General features: G+C 38.3%; 1 protein-coding gene across 1 annotated transcript in view; it reads left to right on the top strand.

Moving 5' to 3' along the window:
- Positions 1-17,507, top strand: part of LOC112046433 (uncharacterized) — a 63,617-nt gene that overhangs the window by 7,608 nt on the left and 38,502 nt on the right. Inside the window, exons 3-19 of the mRNA XM_052888193.1 lie at positions 410-499; positions 1,848-2,080; positions 2,585-2,798; positions 3,475-3,570; positions 4,246-4,475; positions 5,412-5,628; positions 6,502-6,597; positions 7,762-7,994; positions 8,704-8,917; positions 9,321-9,413; positions 10,871-11,100; positions 11,625-11,820; positions 12,943-13,035; positions 13,530-13,759; positions 14,260-14,479; positions 15,462-15,557; positions 16,660-16,889. Coding sequence (XP_052744153.1) covers positions 410-499; positions 1,848-2,080; positions 2,585-2,798; positions 3,475-3,570; positions 4,246-4,475; positions 5,412-5,628; positions 6,502-6,597; positions 7,762-7,994; positions 8,704-8,917; positions 9,321-9,413; positions 10,871-11,100; positions 11,625-11,820; positions 12,943-13,035; positions 13,530-13,759; positions 14,260-14,479; positions 15,462-15,557; positions 16,660-16,889 — 3,011 coding nt within the window. The remainder of the gene's footprint in view (positions 1-409; positions 500-1,847; positions 2,081-2,584; positions 2,799-3,474; positions 3,571-4,245; positions 4,476-5,411; positions 5,629-6,501; positions 6,598-7,761; positions 7,995-8,703; positions 8,918-9,320; positions 9,414-10,870; positions 11,101-11,624; positions 11,821-12,942; positions 13,036-13,529; positions 13,760-14,259; positions 14,480-15,461; positions 15,558-16,659; positions 16,890-17,507) is intronic.

The raw sequence follows: 17,507 nt of genomic DNA, 5'->3' as shown, positions 1-17,507 counted from the left end.
TATAGGTGATAGGTATAATATTCAGCTCATATCTTGAGTTGATAACGAAAAAAATTATTTCATATATTTTTTTTCTATTTACCATTTAAAAACAAAACATGCCCACGTGGTGGCAAGAATACTGGCTGCATTTCCGCGCTGGACAGCCAGGCTGATCCTTTGCGCAAAAAATGAGCCAGCCCTTCTGTCACCAGTTGATACAACTAGCAGCGGTGAAATAATTCAAAGATTTTTTTGGCACTGCGACTCCATAGCCCATTGGTCTTTACAGCAAAAGAAACAAATATGTAACTCTCAGTCAGAGAAGCATACTTGTGCCGCTTTTTCACACTTGTTTCAGCTTTTTAAGCAGTTAAATCAATAAAATGTCAAAGAGCAATGAATCATTTTAGTTTTATTGTATTTCCAGCTGCTGACTTTTGGATATTGCAAACGGATTACAACAACTTGGCCCTCGCCTACGCATGTGAAGATGATGAAGACGGTACAACAAGTAGAGGTAAGAAATAGATAGCATAACAACATTTTAAAAGCATAAAACTACTAAATGCTATAAGAGATGGTTGGAGTACTTACGTTGTAAAAGAACTAGACGTAGAAGTGAATGGAAGAGAATAGAAATTATACCAAGAAGACCAAGAGATGATTATGACGAGTCTAAGCGCCGGTTTTACCTGTTGGGTATCGGATAGTCTAAATATAACGTTTTTGTAATTGTAGAATTTTTCAACATGGCCATGATATACAATTTCAAAATCCTCGGGATGATCCCTTGAATTTGGTACCCATATTGAAATATTCTAAAAAAAAATTTTATTCACCTCAAGTTTATAGCGTTTCACCGGCGTCATGTTAGATTTTTTTTAATTTTACCTATCTAAGAACATTTGGGATATCAAGAAAAATCTAACGATATCTTTATTATGTAAATCCGTTCAGCGGTTTGGAAGATATGAGGTAATAAAGAATATTACATAGTTACCTACATACATATAAGATACGCGCGAAAAACCTTCTTGTAGTCGTGTAATAAGTTTCGTCACTATCATACATAAGCTATCCGACACTTAGAGCTCCCGCACACGGGCCACCGGCCACAACCACAAAACGGTGCCCGGCATATTATTTTCTATAGTTTTCATATATATGAAATCACCGCACACGGTTGACGCCGGTGGCCGCCACACGCTACAATCGTCGCTGCTCGCTTCTTGTGGCCCGCACCGGCCACTAAACGCCGCCACATGCCACTTGTGCGATTCAACACCCCTCTATCTCTTATCTCAGTAAGTGGCTGTCGCGCGCTTCAGCTACTTTTGTGGCCCTTTCTTGCTTCTAGTGGCGGCGTTTGTGGTAGTTGCATGTGGCCCGTGTGCGGCGACACTTACCTATCAGATAGTGTTGAAACAGCCCTCAATCCCAAACTAATTCCTCATGAAAATGGGAATGCTCTCCCTTTGAACATACGGCAATCAAAGTCACTGGACATATTTAAAAATGCCGTAAAGGCTTACTATCTGGTGCAGTAAGGACGATCTGTATCTATTATTTCTCTTCAATATGACTTTATAATGTATTTATTAGCATATTTTGATATGTATTTTATTCATTATTGTAGGTATTTGTGTAATATTGTTTATGTATTAAGATGTAAATTATTTGTATGTATGTGTAATTACTAATATTTTGGTTATTTTTGTTTTACGCCATCTGCTGATGTCCTTAAGTTTTCCTAAACCGAAGGTTGCCTGGAAGAAATCGCTGTTTTTATTTCACTTGTATTTGTCTTTGTGGTGTGCAAATAAAGAATATCTATCTATTTAATTCGTCGTTTTATGGTTTTATAGTAACCATATGGCAGTTGGGAAGGCAACCATTCTTTCCCAACACAATGATGGAGGCATTCATGAACACGACATTGTTCAACAACTTTGGCATCACAAGAGATGACCTCACACCTGTGGATCATTCTGAAGCAGCTTGTAAAACTCTGCCCGAAATACCCCCTGGACAAAATGTCGTATTGCCCGGCCAATGTAATCAAACTATGGCAGTTGTAGAAAACTTCAATGTTTCTTCGGTAAGTCAAAAATACAGTTAATATCAATTTCTAGTTACAATACAATTCAATAAAACTCAAGCTAACTTACACTCAAAGTCATACAAATGATGTTCCGAGACTTGGTCGCTAACTATGGGCCTCATAAGAAGGCTCAGAGTCACACAGCGGGCGGAGGAACGAGCTATATTAGGAGTATCTCTGCGTGATCAAATAAGAAATCCGCAGAAGAACCAAAGTCACGGACATAGCTCAACGAGTTGCGAAGCTGAAGTAGCAATGGGCGGGGCACATAGTTCGAAGAGCCGATGGGCGTTGGCGTCGCACAGTGCTGGAATGGAGACCCGGCACTAGTAAGCGCAGTGTTGGTCGACCCCCCACCAGTTGGACTGACGACATCAAGCGAATCGCAGGGATTCGCTGAATGCGGCTCAGTATCGTGATGTTTGGAAGTCCCTGCAAAAGGCCTATGTCCTGCAGTGGACGTCCATCGGCTGATATGTTGACTAAACACTATGCTTGCAGTTTATGGGAGAATGGTTCGAAATATCCAGTTACTTCACCGCCAATCAGCTGGGTGCATGTAGCCGAGCGAAGTATACCCTGACTGAGGATGGGGTCGCCGTAGAAAATAGCCAAGTGGTCAATGAGACCTTGGAAATAATACCAGGGCGCGCCATCCTTACCACCACGGACGAAAGTGCTCGGCTTCTGGTGACATTGGAAATTAGACCTACAGGTAAGATTACATATTGTATAATCTTTTTTCGAAAAAAAAAAGAAATATGTTACGTGATAGCCCAGTGGATATAACCTCTGCCTCCGATTCCGGAGGGTGTGGGTTCAAATCCAGTCCGGGGCATGTACCTCCAACTTTTCAGTTGTGTCCATTTTAAGAAATTAAAAATCACGTGTCACAAAAACTGTGAGGGAAAAACATCGTGAGGAAAACCTGCATACCAGAGAATTTTCTTAATTCTCTGCGTGTGAAGTCTGCCAATCCGCATTGGGCCAGCGTGGTGGACTATTGGCCTAACCCCTCTCATTCCGAGAGGAGACTCAAGCTCAAAAGTGAGCCGATTATGGGTTGATAACGATAATCTTTTTAATAACATAAAAAATTAAATCGTCTTCGAAAACATATTTCAGTTATTTCGATTTTAAGAAAAACGTACTAAACCGATTATCATGAAAATGAAATGGGACCAATTTCAAAATATACTCTTTCAAACAAAAAAAGAATTTTCAAAATTGGTTAATAAATGATGAAGTTATGAGGTAACAATTAAAAAAAAACATACGCTTCGAATTGCGAATTTCCTCCTTTTTGAAGTCGGATGATAACAGTCAGTGCATTATTAACTGAGTCGAGGCAAAAAATTGTTTAATTTATTTGGACTCTTTTTTTTTTTCAGTTTTTGTCGACTCCCCGCTATGGATCTTAGCAACGGACTATGAAAATTACGCAGTCTCCTATACTTGCATTGATTTGGCTAACAATCAAAAACAAGGTAGGATATTGGATTTAATTATATATTTTTTTCATTATCTATTTATTATATTTATTTATATTTAACATCAGTTAGTTCTGATAAATTGTTGTCTGTGCTTGGTCTGAGTTTCAACTTGAAATTTCTTAGTAGAAAGAAAAACTTGGTATCTCGTACATCCCGACCCAGGATTCGAACCCAGTAAATTGTAATCCTAGACTACATAGGCTAACTACTCAACGAGGCAGTGGCTAAAGTGTCTGTTAACTGTTCATTGTATTAGGGTGAAATCAATGCGAAGCTTGACCAGTCAGTCAATTCACTAACTTTGACGTGAGTTAGCTTAGAATTGACATCAAATCAATAACAACCGCCTTTTTCGCATCTCGTAATGTTAACAAAAATAATGATGTCAACTGGGCAATATCTACTCATTGATATCAACGAAGGGTTGTCAGTACGCACTGGGTGTCATTTTTTACCTATAATCGGAAGATTCATCAGTTAGCAATAATCAAAAAGTGATTGCGAAGTCACGTAACCTAAGAATTACTCACAAATAGCTAGTTGGGAACATATATATCCACTAACATACGTTAAAATGAATTGCCCTACAGGGCCGCAGTTAAATAAGAAAATATATCAAACTTATCATGAGGTGAATGTGAAGGTAACAAAAAGTTAAATATTTTTCAGTAAACGCCTGGATCCTCAGCAGATCACGTCAACTGACACACGAAGCGCAAACCGCGGTCAATGAAGTGATACGCAGTGAGGTTGAGCTGAACAAACGGTTCTTCGTCGAAGCTGACCAATCCGACGAGGCTTGCTTCTACTACCCTCAACCCGTGGCAGGACAGCCAGTCATTTTCCGTGGACAATGCGACCTTAGCATATCTGTTAAGACGGACTTTAATGCTACAGCGGTAAGGTTAAAATTACTAGCAAACGCCCCGCTATTTCAGCCACGTAGTACCCATTACCATGATAATCTTTCTTCTACTTCTTCTTTGTCGTTATACTCTTGACAGAGTGGTCGTGGTCGTCATTTGGGTGCGGTGGCAAGCCTCACTATCCGTCGCCATTCCTGGTATTTCATGGTAATACGGGGTTACAAAAGTATATTATGTTTAGAAAGGACTTGGCTTTCTAATGGTAAAAGAATTTTCAATATCGATTCAGCAGATCCAGAGATTACCCCTTAAAATACTCGGCTTCGTCGATGTCTTCCACACACAGGACGTTGAAGAGAAACTCCTGAGCATCAACGGTGAAGCCAGGGTTGCCAAACTAAAAGTCAACTTTTCCTCTTTATTCCTTCTCAACCCATATTCGGCTCACTGCTGAGCTCGAGTCTCCGGATTGGCAGACTTCAAACACGCAGAGAATTAAGAAAATTCTCTGGTATGCAGGTTTCCTCACGATGTTTTCCTTCACCGTTTGAGACACGTGATATTTAATTACATAAAATGCACACAACTGAAAAGTTGGAGGTGCATGCCCAGGACCAGATTCGAACCGACCCCCTCCGGAATTGGAAGCAGAGGTCATATCCACTGGGCTATCACGGCACTCTCCTCTTCCTCTTTATAATATTAGAATAAGGTTACGGTTTAAATACATTAAATTATTCACCCGCGTGGTTTGATTGTTTGTTGACATTGAATAGGTTCTGAAACTACTTTTTTATTTGAAAAATTAATACTGATAGGAAGCTACACTATCCGCAAGTGGTATTTTATCTTCGTATTTCTACAGGAACGGGAACCACGCGGGTAAAACCGTGCGGCGTCTGCTAGTGTATTATAATGTTGGTCAACACTGTTGTTTTTATTTTTAAATCACGATATTTTGATTTTCAGTACATGGGTTTATGGCACAACATTGAATCCTACCCATCGAAATCTCAAACAGGGACATGCAATAACGCCCTCTACAGACTGAAGGATGACTTCGTCGATGTCTTCAACACTCAGGTCGTCGATGAGAAACTCCTGAGCATCAACGGCGAAGCCAGGGTTGCATCATCGGATGGAAGTGCCAAATTAACTGTCAACTTTCCTATTGCCGGCACTAATAGTAAGTCATCATAGGCATAAGGCAGAGATTTTTGCGACATTGCGTATTGTGAGTAGGAACGGGAGAGTGAGGAACACTCTGGAGCCCTGACCACCGGTTGCTTGGGCGCTCAAATGTTCTGAAGCGGTAGGGTTGATTTTTTTTTATAAATTTTTAATAGTGTTTTGTATTTTATATTTATATTAACATTGTTAAAAATTAAAAAAAAATAACTAATGAATAAAAAAGAGAAAAAAAAAGTCATCATTAACATTGGACTTTTATCGGCTGTACAAAGCACAGAATATATTGAAACAGGGAAATTTATAGATTACGACCACGACGCTTCGTACAGAATAATAAAAGAGAGAACTTAGAACCACTGCGCTGCTTTGAAAGGGGTTGGTGGGCTTGGAATTTTTGACTCTGTAACAATCATAATATCCAAATGATATTGACCATGACTAGGATCGGGTACTTTTAAAGCCTCAATAGCTCAACGGTAAGAGCGGTCGGAGTCATCATCAAGGGGTGGTGGTGGTTCCCAAAATGGGGCACCTCTTATAAGTTTCTTAAAATAAAGAAAAGTTAAGATAATAAATACAAATAGCGCAAACCCATAAGAAATGAGATATGTATTTGCAAAAAACTCGATTTATGGGAGCTTCGTTCTAAAAATTGTAGTAGATGTAGACACAAAAAATATTTCAACCTCGTTGTCAACGGTGCGATGACAGTGCGGCGACTGAGCTCAGGTTTGCTAATTAGCACAGTTTTAACATGCCACTTGCGGTCCGCGTATTACCTATCTTTTCTTTCTTCTAACATCATTTCATCAGCTTTAAGTATCAATAATAGACAAAATTCAAAACTACCCGTATGTTTTTTCCACAGCATTTTCTACAGCAAGTTACTGGGTGCTGGAAACTGATTACGAGTCATTCGCCTTGGTGTACAGCTGTGTTAATATCGACGATGAACATCGACAAGGTAGACTTGGTTTCTTTTTTCATTTAGTTTTCTTTTTAAAAGGAGATAACAGATTACCAGATATTTTTCCTTAGTGGGCACTTTTGAAAATTAACAAAATGTATGGGAATAACGAATCGTCGAACCTGTATAACTTGGTTCAGAGTCACTCGACCACTTTTATGCCATAATAGCTGACACTGCACGGTTTCACCCGCGTGGTTCCTGTTCCCGTAGGAATACGGGGATAATAGCCTTATAGCCTTCCTCGATAAATGGGCTATCTAACACTGAAAGAATTTTTCAAATCGGACCAGTAGTTCCTGAGATTAGCGCGTTCAATCAAACAAACAAACAAACTCTTCAGCTTTATAATATAAGTTTAGCTATTGCTCCAAATGGCTAATTCTAACGAGTCGTGGCATTTTTTTTTCTTGGCCGGTACTTTCAATACGAGCTCAAAAATGTATGGAGCATGAATGATTTTCTTTCAAAACTTCGGTAATAATAACTTACTAAAACTTTAGAATTCACATTTCGGAATCTCAGTAATAGCATTTAAAATGATTCTTTATTAGACTTTAGGACGCCATCTCCTTGCCTCCTCTTAAAAACTCGCCATTGGCGAACTACGTTGTGTTGGCTTGATATTACAATAAGCCAAAAAACAAAAGAAAAGAAGAAAGATAATAGACATACGAACTTTATCTAATTTCATAACAATCAATTATTAATGTATTCACATTTTTAAAATTACCCTTTCCTTTAATCTTTTAAAGCTTTTTTGAGTTGAGATAAAATATAATAATCATCATGATTAGCTCCTTTACCTTATCCCACATATGTGTGGTCGGCAAAATATGTCAATCTCATCCATTCGCATTTATCATTCGTCAACTTAACATCTACTCCTTCTACACACATGTCCTCTTTCACACAATCCAACCATCTCTTCTTTGGCATTCCTCTCCTCTTATGTCCTTCCACTTGCACATTCAACATTTTTCAAGTAATAAGACTTTCCTCCCTATGCATTACATGTCCATACCAAGCTAACCTTCTACTCCTCAATTCTCTTTTACACCCTCCAACCATACGCTCAATTATCGGTCATTCCTTTTTCACTTGACATGTTGTTTTTAAATTATCATCAGTATTAACACCCGTTCAATACTTCAATTTTAGTTACGAGTTGGAAACTCAGTAGAACTAAAGAGCTACCCCCTGCCGGTGCAGCAGCCATCGACAGAATCATCCCGACAATACCAGTTCTTGATCAGCAATACTTCGAAAAGCATGATCAGAGTAGAAAAGGATGCTTCTACTTCCCCGAGCCTCGGCCAGGAGTTCCCGTGGTGTTTCCAGGACAATGCAGCGATACTAATGTGCAAGTGGCGACAAACTTTAATTTTACAGGGGTAAGCTTGAATGCGCAAAATTCAGTATTTCACAAATCCCGCGGGAACTATGATCTTTCCCTGGATAAAAGGTAGCTTTTATTGTGAGCTTGCCTTCACTAAAACTGCAGCATGTTTTTTATAAGAACTCCAAAGCTGCTCTAGCAGGATCTTACCAACTTTGGCTTGGCAGGGGGAATTGTATTTGGAATTTGCAGGACTAATTTGAGTTTCTAACGTTGTAGAGGGTATTCCTTGGATCCACTGAACCGATTTTAATATTTTTTTTTATCAATAGAAATCCACAATAGCATTTATTTTCATAGGCTACATGAAAGTTCCCTTACTCCCAAGGGAATGGAAACTAAGCGGGTGAAATCCAAGTAATACATCATCACTATCAACCCATATTCGGCTCACTGCTGAGCTCAAGTCTCCTATCAGAATGAGAGGAGTTAGGCCAATAGTCCACCACCAATGCGGATTGGCAGACTTCACACACGCAGAGAATTAAGAAAATTCTCTGATATGCAGGTTTTCTCACGATGTTTTCATTCACGGTTTGAGACACGAAATATTTAATTTCTTAAAATGCACACAACTGAAAAGTTGGAGGTACCTACGTGCCTTGGACCAGAATCGAACCCACACCACCCGGATTTGGAGGCAGTGGTCATATACACCGGGCTATCACCTAAAATATTTTTTTACTAAGAGGTTTTTTTAACAGTTCGAAGGAACGTGGAACGAAATTCGCGCGTACCCCAAAGAGCAGCAACCTGGTCAGTGCGTGTCGCACGCCTTCACTGCGACCAGCAGCGGGTTCAATCTGGTCACTTCAAGCGTCGAGGACCAATTCCTCGGGACCTCTAACAGCAGTGTCACTCAAACGACCACTGATGGAACTGCTAAATTCAGTATTACATTCAAAGGCATTGACGGAGGTTAGTACTACGTAAACCCTGGTCCAGACATGTGTAACGCGTAATATAGGATTACGTGTAGTTTTGTGTCATCAATGTGGACGGCACACGAACTCAAAGCAAATTGTCTACGCTAATCTGTTTCAAGAGTGGTTTCCAATGGTTGCGAGCACTGCGAACGCCTTTGTGTTCGCGCAAAAAACTGACAGCTGTGTTCCAGTGCGAGCGTTACATGTAATGTTTGTAGTGCCGTCCACGGTGGATTACATTACGCGTTACACACGTCTGGACCCGGCTTAATGGACTAACAGAGTCCAAACTTCATAATTGGCTACTGTACTTATAAACTCCCGGCCTTCATAAAATGAGGTACGTATATCGCAGACACTCAGTCGACTATATTAATGTTATATCTTTATTGCAGATATAACCATTCCATATTGGATCCTGGATACCGACTATTTAAACTATGCGTTGGCATACAGTTGCGTGGATGTCAATTCAGATTTCAGAGCTGGTAAATATTTTTTTTTGTATTTTCATACACACCAGAATTGAAATTAAAATCAAATTTATTTACAAACAAAATCAGAATTAAGCTTTTTAGCATTAATAAAGATCATAGCTCTCCGTGGAACAGTTGTTCCTGCTGCCAAATTTGATGTAAATGCCGGTGTAAATACAGGCAAATGAGGCACATAAGTCTCAAGTTGATAGACAGAAGGCAACACTTTGTTGGGCTTACAAATACAAATACAAATACAATCCTTTATTTGCTGATACAGTTTACAAGGTCTTAACAAATAAATATAATCTGTTCTGTATCACGCCCGATTGGCATGCAAAATATTATATTAGTTACATTTACAGTAAATATTATGTCATTCCAGAAATTACTTTTAATAATGAATAGAAGAACAATATTAATTAATTTGAAAAAAAGAAAATACAAATAAAAAATAAATGAATCAAAAATCAATTTACATCATATTGTCAAAAGAATAAATTTATATTAAAATGTCAAAGTTAAAAATTCATTTATGTCATAAAACGCATTGTCCAGGAGAAACCTACGCAGATTATTTTTAAAACTAATTAAATTGTTCTCCTGTCTTATACGCTTTGGTAATTTATTATATATTCTAATAATCATCATGCAGATTGCTCTTATTTAGGAAAGCAGTGTGGTGGGGAGGAAACCGAAATCTATCTCTGCAACGCTCACGATTATGCCTTTGAAATAATCTGTCGTTCGTTCTCAGAAATAATGCGATTTCAAATATATATAGGGATGTCACAGTAAATATCTTTAATTTTTTAAAATAGGGTCTACAACTTTCCCTTTTCTGCAATCCACATATTGCTCTTATGCGGCTTGCATGCCTCAAGAGGCGTGATGGTTTTCCATTCCAGATGGGTGATCTGTTTGATCTATTAATTATACATACACACGTCATCCTCTCATCACGCCTCATCCCCGTAGTGGTAGGCAAAGACCACGTCCACTTACATCAATCTCCCTTGTTTTTTCCATTGACATCAATACTTAAACCAAGTTCGTCGGCTTAGGGTACTCTTGACCTGGGCTTTATAAGGATTTCTTGGATTTGGTTTGTGGGATAACATTTGGAATTTAAATGCCTTTTCCTTCCAATACTTCCACTACCGTTCGCCTTCTAAATCCGTTTTGTTAGTCTCCTTTCTTCGATTATAATTCTTAAAATTAAACTTCGTCCGCCCTTAGAACTCCATCATCTGGCCCACTCGCAAAATCCGTTTTTAACGAACGTCTACTATAAATATATAAACCTTTCAACCGAATTTCATCTTTATACAAAAATATATAATCTTTATATCTTGGAAACCGCTATCAAGCGATTTTCAACTTTTTCTTATTAACGTTATTAGCTATTAAATATTTACATTTATTAGTTAAAGTTGGTCAATTTCTAATTATTATGAAATATCTAACAGTTTACAGCTGGAAGCTTAGCAGAACAAGACAGTTATCTGCAGATGCATCCAATTCGATAAACAGTGTCATCCAAAACATCAATGTACTTCAAGAAAGATATTTCGAGACTGTTGACCAAACAGATGCGGGTTGCTTCTATCTACCTCAACTGCAACCGGGGGAGCCTGTCATACTAAACGGGAGGTGTGATGAAAATATTCCAGTCATACAGGACTTTGATCTTAACGCGGTAAATACAGTTTCAAAATTTGCTTTTAATTTATTTATAGGCTACTAATATCATAAAGGTCAAAGGTCAGCGCGAAGAAAAGCAGTTCCTTGCTGACCACGAAATACAGAGGAGGTTCTTTTTAAACAGTGCAAGTCGGTCATGCCCTGAGAGTCTGGAGGGATTTCCTTTTCTTGACGACAACAAAAAAAAAAAATCAAATAAGGGAGGCAATTTCTGGATCTACTGAACCGATTTGGAAAATTATTTTTACCATTAAAAAGCCACGTTTCTTTTGAGTGTCATATGCTATATTTGATCCTCGTATTTTCATCTCAAAGTTTTTTCTATGACAAAAAGATTTGAAGAATGTGTGCACCAATGTGATAAATTTTGATTCCGTAATGATCTTGACTCTGATCTTACAGAGACTAGATCGTATGATCGTTTCCGAGTGTATACTCAACTACTTTGGTCACTATTTTTCATTCAACAAAGGCGCCATTATTGAGCTATTTGGAAATTGATCTTTATATATTTTTCAGTACCTTGGACGTTGGCGTCTAATCGAGAGTTACGCTAGCGATTTCCAAACAGGAAGTTGTAAAGATACGACATACTCTTTAGGCAGCAACAATATCTTATTACAAAACACTCAAGTTATCGACCAAAGATTAGACATAACTACTGGAACTGCCGTTAATTTTACTACAGATGGAAGACTGTTCGTTCTAGCAGCTGGTAATATTGTGTTAGATTCTTATGCACTATCTACTTCTTCATTATCATCCCTGTCATCATCATCATCATCATCATCATCATCATCATCATCATCTTTATTAACCCATATTTGGCTCACTGCTGAGCTCGAGTCTGCTCTTAGAATGAGAAAGGTTAGGCCAATAGTCCACCACGCTGGCCCAATGCAGACTAGTATAGGAGGCAGAGGTCATATCTACTGTTCTATCACGGCTCACCCCTGAACAGCAGGCTAATTCACTAACTTTGACGTATGTTAGTTGACATATACGAAATTGATATTATATGTAACATGTCATCTGGTGCTTACTGATATCCCTTCGTGGATACCATACGGTAGGTAGATGACATTTCTCATTTGATTTGATGTTTATTTTAATAGGTTGTTAATAAAGACCAAATTAGTGAATATGCGGCCTATAACAGGGGATATTAAGTTAATAGAATATACCCAAAAGAATTGAAAAATAAAGGTTGCCTGCTTTCACACTGCAACTGTGGAGTTGCCATATATAAACAGTTAATAATGTTATTTATATACCCTCATCAGTTATTTAACTACAGCCTTTCTTGATGAGTACTGTTTACCAACAAACAAATTAAAAATGAGGGTTCAAATCACTAGTCATTTCACACCTAATAATAATTATAATTAACTTGTTCTAATATTAATGAAAATGAATTTGATTAATAAGCTTAAAACAATTAGATATGGTTAATATATTTTATATAACATTTTATAAACAAACCATATACAATTTAAAATAAATAAGTCATGAAATGACATTCGTTTTCTACCTTCATTTCTATTTTTTTTGGTGGTAAACAGTACTCATCAAGAAAGGCTGTATTATAGTCGTCTAAAATGTCAAATAAAAGCTTATTTTGCGCCCCATTTATATGTATTATGTTGTCTTTGATCTATTTCATGGTTTAGATGTTATTTTCAATGTCGACATCCCTAGCTGCAAATTGGAGGAAGTCGTGATCGTTCGCTAGTAATTAATAGATTGTGGTGATTCAAATGACATAGGTGTATCGCGTTTTATTTTTTATTCATTTCCTTTAGTGTGTGATAACAAATTGTATGAAACTATTTTTCAGGTCAATCTAATCAATACTTGATCCTGGATACGGACTATACGTCATTCGCACTAGTGTATACATGTAATAACATCAATGAGCATCAAAGAAGAGGTATATATTCTAAAATATAAATTGTATTCACCATTATCAACCCATATTCGGCTCCTGAGATCGAGTCTCCTCTCAGAATGAGAAGAGTTAGGCAAATAGTCCACCACGCTCGGCCAATGCGGACTGGCAGACTTTACACATGCAGAGAATTAAAAAAACTCTCTGGTATGCGCGTGATATTCCATTTCTTAAAATGCACACAACTGAAAAGTTGGAGGTGCATGCCCCGGACCGGATTCGAACCCACACCCTCCGGAATCGGAGGCATTGGGCTATCACGGCTCTTGAATAAATTGTATTACTTAAGTTTATTCTACCCATACTTCTGACTTAGAAACGCTTGACTTTTTATTTATATTCTGCGCGAGAAAGCTGCCCGCCCGAGGGTCGCCTGTTGCCCCCTTGAGGCGTTTACTGATTTCATGAATCTAGTTACATATCTCTATTATAAAATCTTTGATTCAGTGTAGCCTCAATTAAATGCTTGCTTTTAGTTTGGAGTTGGAAACTAAGTCGTACAACGACTTTGTCTGATAAAGCCCATCAAAGAATGAATCCGATCATCAACCGGATCGATGTTCTAAACAACCAGTACTTCCACCCTGTGGATCATTCGGACAGTGGGTGTTTTTACTACCCCTCGCCCAACCCTGGGAATCCAGTAATTTTCAGAGGGCAATGCGATACCAATATTAAAGCTGTAGCTAACTTCAACGTTAGTGCCGTAAGTATTTTACATATATTATTTACTTATTTCGGTAGGGTAGTAACTAGCCACGATCATTACACTAAACTACTCTAGTATCTAACTAACCCAATTTATAAAATGTTGACGGCTTAAGTGGTGCATTGGAATGCGTAGTGAATAAACTAACCTAACTTGTAAAGAATAAAAAAAAATAGTATCGGTTGCCAGTGACTTTACCGCCATAAGACCTCCTTAAACCGGCCCTGTTGCAAGATCCGTTTTTAGGACGTATATCTATTATTCTTTCGAACGTCTGCTAACACCAAACTACCTCCTTTTATGTTTATATCAACAAAAACCGTTCGACGTACAATACAAGTGATTTTCAGTATCATGATAAGTGACCTTCACTTTCATATATAGCTTATACATACAAATGAAACCCAGTACTTTCAATTGAAAACCGCAGAATCACCCACTGACCTCAGAGGTCGCAAAATCTTCTACAATTATTTCTAACACTTTATTATTTTCAGTACATGAATCTTTGGCACGACGTCGCATCGTACCCTAATGGTTTCCAAAGAGGAACGTGTCCCAATGCCTTATATACACTCAACGCAAATGAAACCGTGGATGTGTTCAATACTGAAGTTATAAGCCAACGACTGGACACTCTGCGAGGCATAGGAGAGATAGCATCAGGAGATGGCAGCGCGCAGCTTTCCGTTCGCTTCCCCATCGCGGGTTCAACACGTAAGGATATTTATATTTTACTAGCGGACGCCCGCGACTTCGTCCGCGTAGAAATCAATGTAAACTTTTAACCCCTATTTCATCACTTTGTTGGGTTGGGGTTGAAATTTAAAAATTTTTGATACACATATTTCGTTTTTTTATATGATTTATGAACAAATTTTTAAAACTGGAACTCTAAAAATGAAGGACTTTACAAACTTTCAACTCCTATATTATCCCTTTAGGGTAGAATTGATCAAAATCCTTTCTTAGCGGATGCTAATCATATCATCATCATCATCATCATCATCATCATCATTATCAGCCGATGGACGTCCACTGCTGTATAGACCTCTTGTATAGACTTCCAAACATCAAGGTCTCCAGCCGCCAGCGATTCCCTGCAACCCGCTTGATGTCCTCGGTCCATCTAGTTGGGGAGTCGACCAACACTGCGCTTTCCGGTATGGGGTTGGCATTCCAGCACCTTGGGATCGTCCATCAGCTCTTCGAACTATGTGGCCTGCCCATTGCCACTTCAACATCGCGACTCTGACTGACTCTGACTGAGCTGAGTGTTGGTTCTTCTGCGGATCTCCTCATTTCTGATTCTATCACGCAGAGAAAATCCAAGCATAGCTCGTTCCATCGCCGGCGAGTGACTCTGAACCTTCTTATGATATCCAAATAAGTAAGACAATCTTTTTGAAGAAAAATGGAACCGACTTCAAAGACGTTTTGTCAGTTATTTTGATTTTAACACAATACTACTGAAGCGATTCTCATGAAAATGAAATGGGACCAATCTGGAAGAACTCGTATATACAAATACATATAACTCTTTCAAGCAAAAAAAGGAATTCTCAACGACGAAATTATGACGTCGAATAGAAGTCCTCCTTATTTGAATTCGGGTAAAAACGAATTTACCTTGTAAATTGTTGAATACAAGTCCTTCGTCTAGTCATAAGCTAAAAATATATTTTTTCTTTTGTTTCAGTTTTCAGAACAGCGCCATACTGGGTTCTTGCAACGGATTACAATGATTACGCTCTTGTATATAGTTGTGTGAATATTAACGAGGAACAGCGTCAAGGTAAACATATTTTCATATTAAAGCCTTAACAGTTCGATTCTTGCATGCTGAGTTTTGCTGCTCCATTATTTTTTAAAAATTTCTTTGTATAATAATGCCACTTATAGCTTGGCAACTTCGTTCATAACACTCCCGATGGTCCGCGCGGGCCGGGGGGCGTGTAGCGATGAATGAAAAATCCACGATGCACCTCACTTCCCCGCACGCACGATTTCACACCCGCGCAGCCTTTCCCCCCGTCGTCCGCATATCATGGGAGTATCATTAACGAACTTGCCAGACTATAGAATCAATCTTAAACTGAATAGTCACTTACTGATGCAATATTAAAAATGATAAAGAAAACGTGTGTAGCCGGCCAGGTAAACTTAATACAAAATAAATTAAACGAAGTCGGGGTAGTTACGAGTACTAGTTAGATCATTTACAACTTTAAAACTTAAGGGATTTGCAGGCAATTTGCACCTTTGAAGTAGGCAGACTTATACGTTGTATGAGAGCATGAGATTCTATGTAACAAATGTCATCCAGTGCTTACTGATGGATATCACACAGTAGGTAAATGACATTTTGCCATTGATTTTATGTCCATAGATTGATAACAAAGACCAAAATAGTGAATAGGCCAGCTGGATGAAATTTGACATAGAAATATATTAAAATTTATAGTTTGAAATAAGTTACTTTCATCAAGATAATCTCACGGAAACAGAATCTATACGAATAGTATGTCAAATATCGGGACACAGTGAGATAGATTGTACATGTGATTAAGTATTACACGATATAATTCATCATCATCATCATTATCAGCCGATGGACGTCCACTGCTGGACATAGGCCTCTTGCATGGACTTCCAAACAAAACAGTCTCAAGCAGCATCCAGCGGCTCCCTGCAACTCGCTTGATGTCTTCGGTCCACCTAGTGAGGGGTCGTTGCGCTTTCCGGTGCGGGGTCGTTCCAGCACCTTGGGACCCCAACGTCCACCGGCTCTTCGAACTATGTGAACTTCGAACGATATAATTAGCTTACTCATAAATTTAAAAAATCAACATAAGTACTCATTCAAATGTTAAAACTCATTCTTTATTTTAATACAGTTTGGTCTTGGAAGCTAAGTAGAACGAAACAGTTGTCACAGACTGCAGTAACAGAAATAGGCAAAGTCACAAGCAACATTCCCGTGCTAAGAGATGAGTACTACGTGCAGAGGGATCAAAGCAGGAATGGATGTTTCTACTTCCCTGAACCGGAGCCCGGAGTACCAGTTGTTTTCCCTGGTCAATGTGACACGACCATACAAGCTATAGCATCATTCAATATGACAGCAGTAAGTAGATCTAATTTTCTGATCATGTATTTTCTGTACCCTCTTTAATGAGACTGCATTAGTGAGATCAGCCTGATACCCCTTTGACAATAAATGGAATCCACGTAACAAATCAGGGATTTATTTTTATGGCAGCTTGTGCTTGATTACCTATCTGAAAGAAAGCATTTATGAAATTTATGCTGCTACCTATTCTCTCTTGCCTTGAAGATGTTTTGATTGTACGTGGAAGCACAGAAAGGTACACTTAAGCAGCTCAGATAATTACATTTCAAATTAGCACCATAAATTCATTCGTTCATAAGTAACTTCTTATTTTTATTAATTGATTATGAAACACGGCTAAAACTCACGTGATATTACGTCGGAGTATGCCCGACTAGTTTCGAACCTAGTCGGGCATACTCCGACGTAATATCACGTGAGTTTTAGCCGTGTTTCATAATCAATTAATATGAATAACACTCACGATAGTTTAAATTCTTATTTTTAGATTAAAATGTTTGATGTTGCAGTTATACCTGCGTCTTTATCTTTACCAAAAGTGTGTTCTTCCCAACTAATTACAAGCTGACATTTTTTAATGAAAATATCTTTAATTAAAGCTCAATTCTTCAG

This window comes from Bicyclus anynana, chromosome 21 (genome assembly GCF_947172395.1).
Source record: "Bicyclus anynana chromosome 21, ilBicAnyn1.1, whole genome shotgun sequence".
Lineage (NCBI taxonomy): Eukaryota > Metazoa > Arthropoda > Insecta > Lepidoptera > Nymphalidae > Bicyclus > Bicyclus anynana.
Note: the sequence above shows the minus strand (reverse complement) of the source record. Positions and strands in the feature narration are given on the sequence as shown.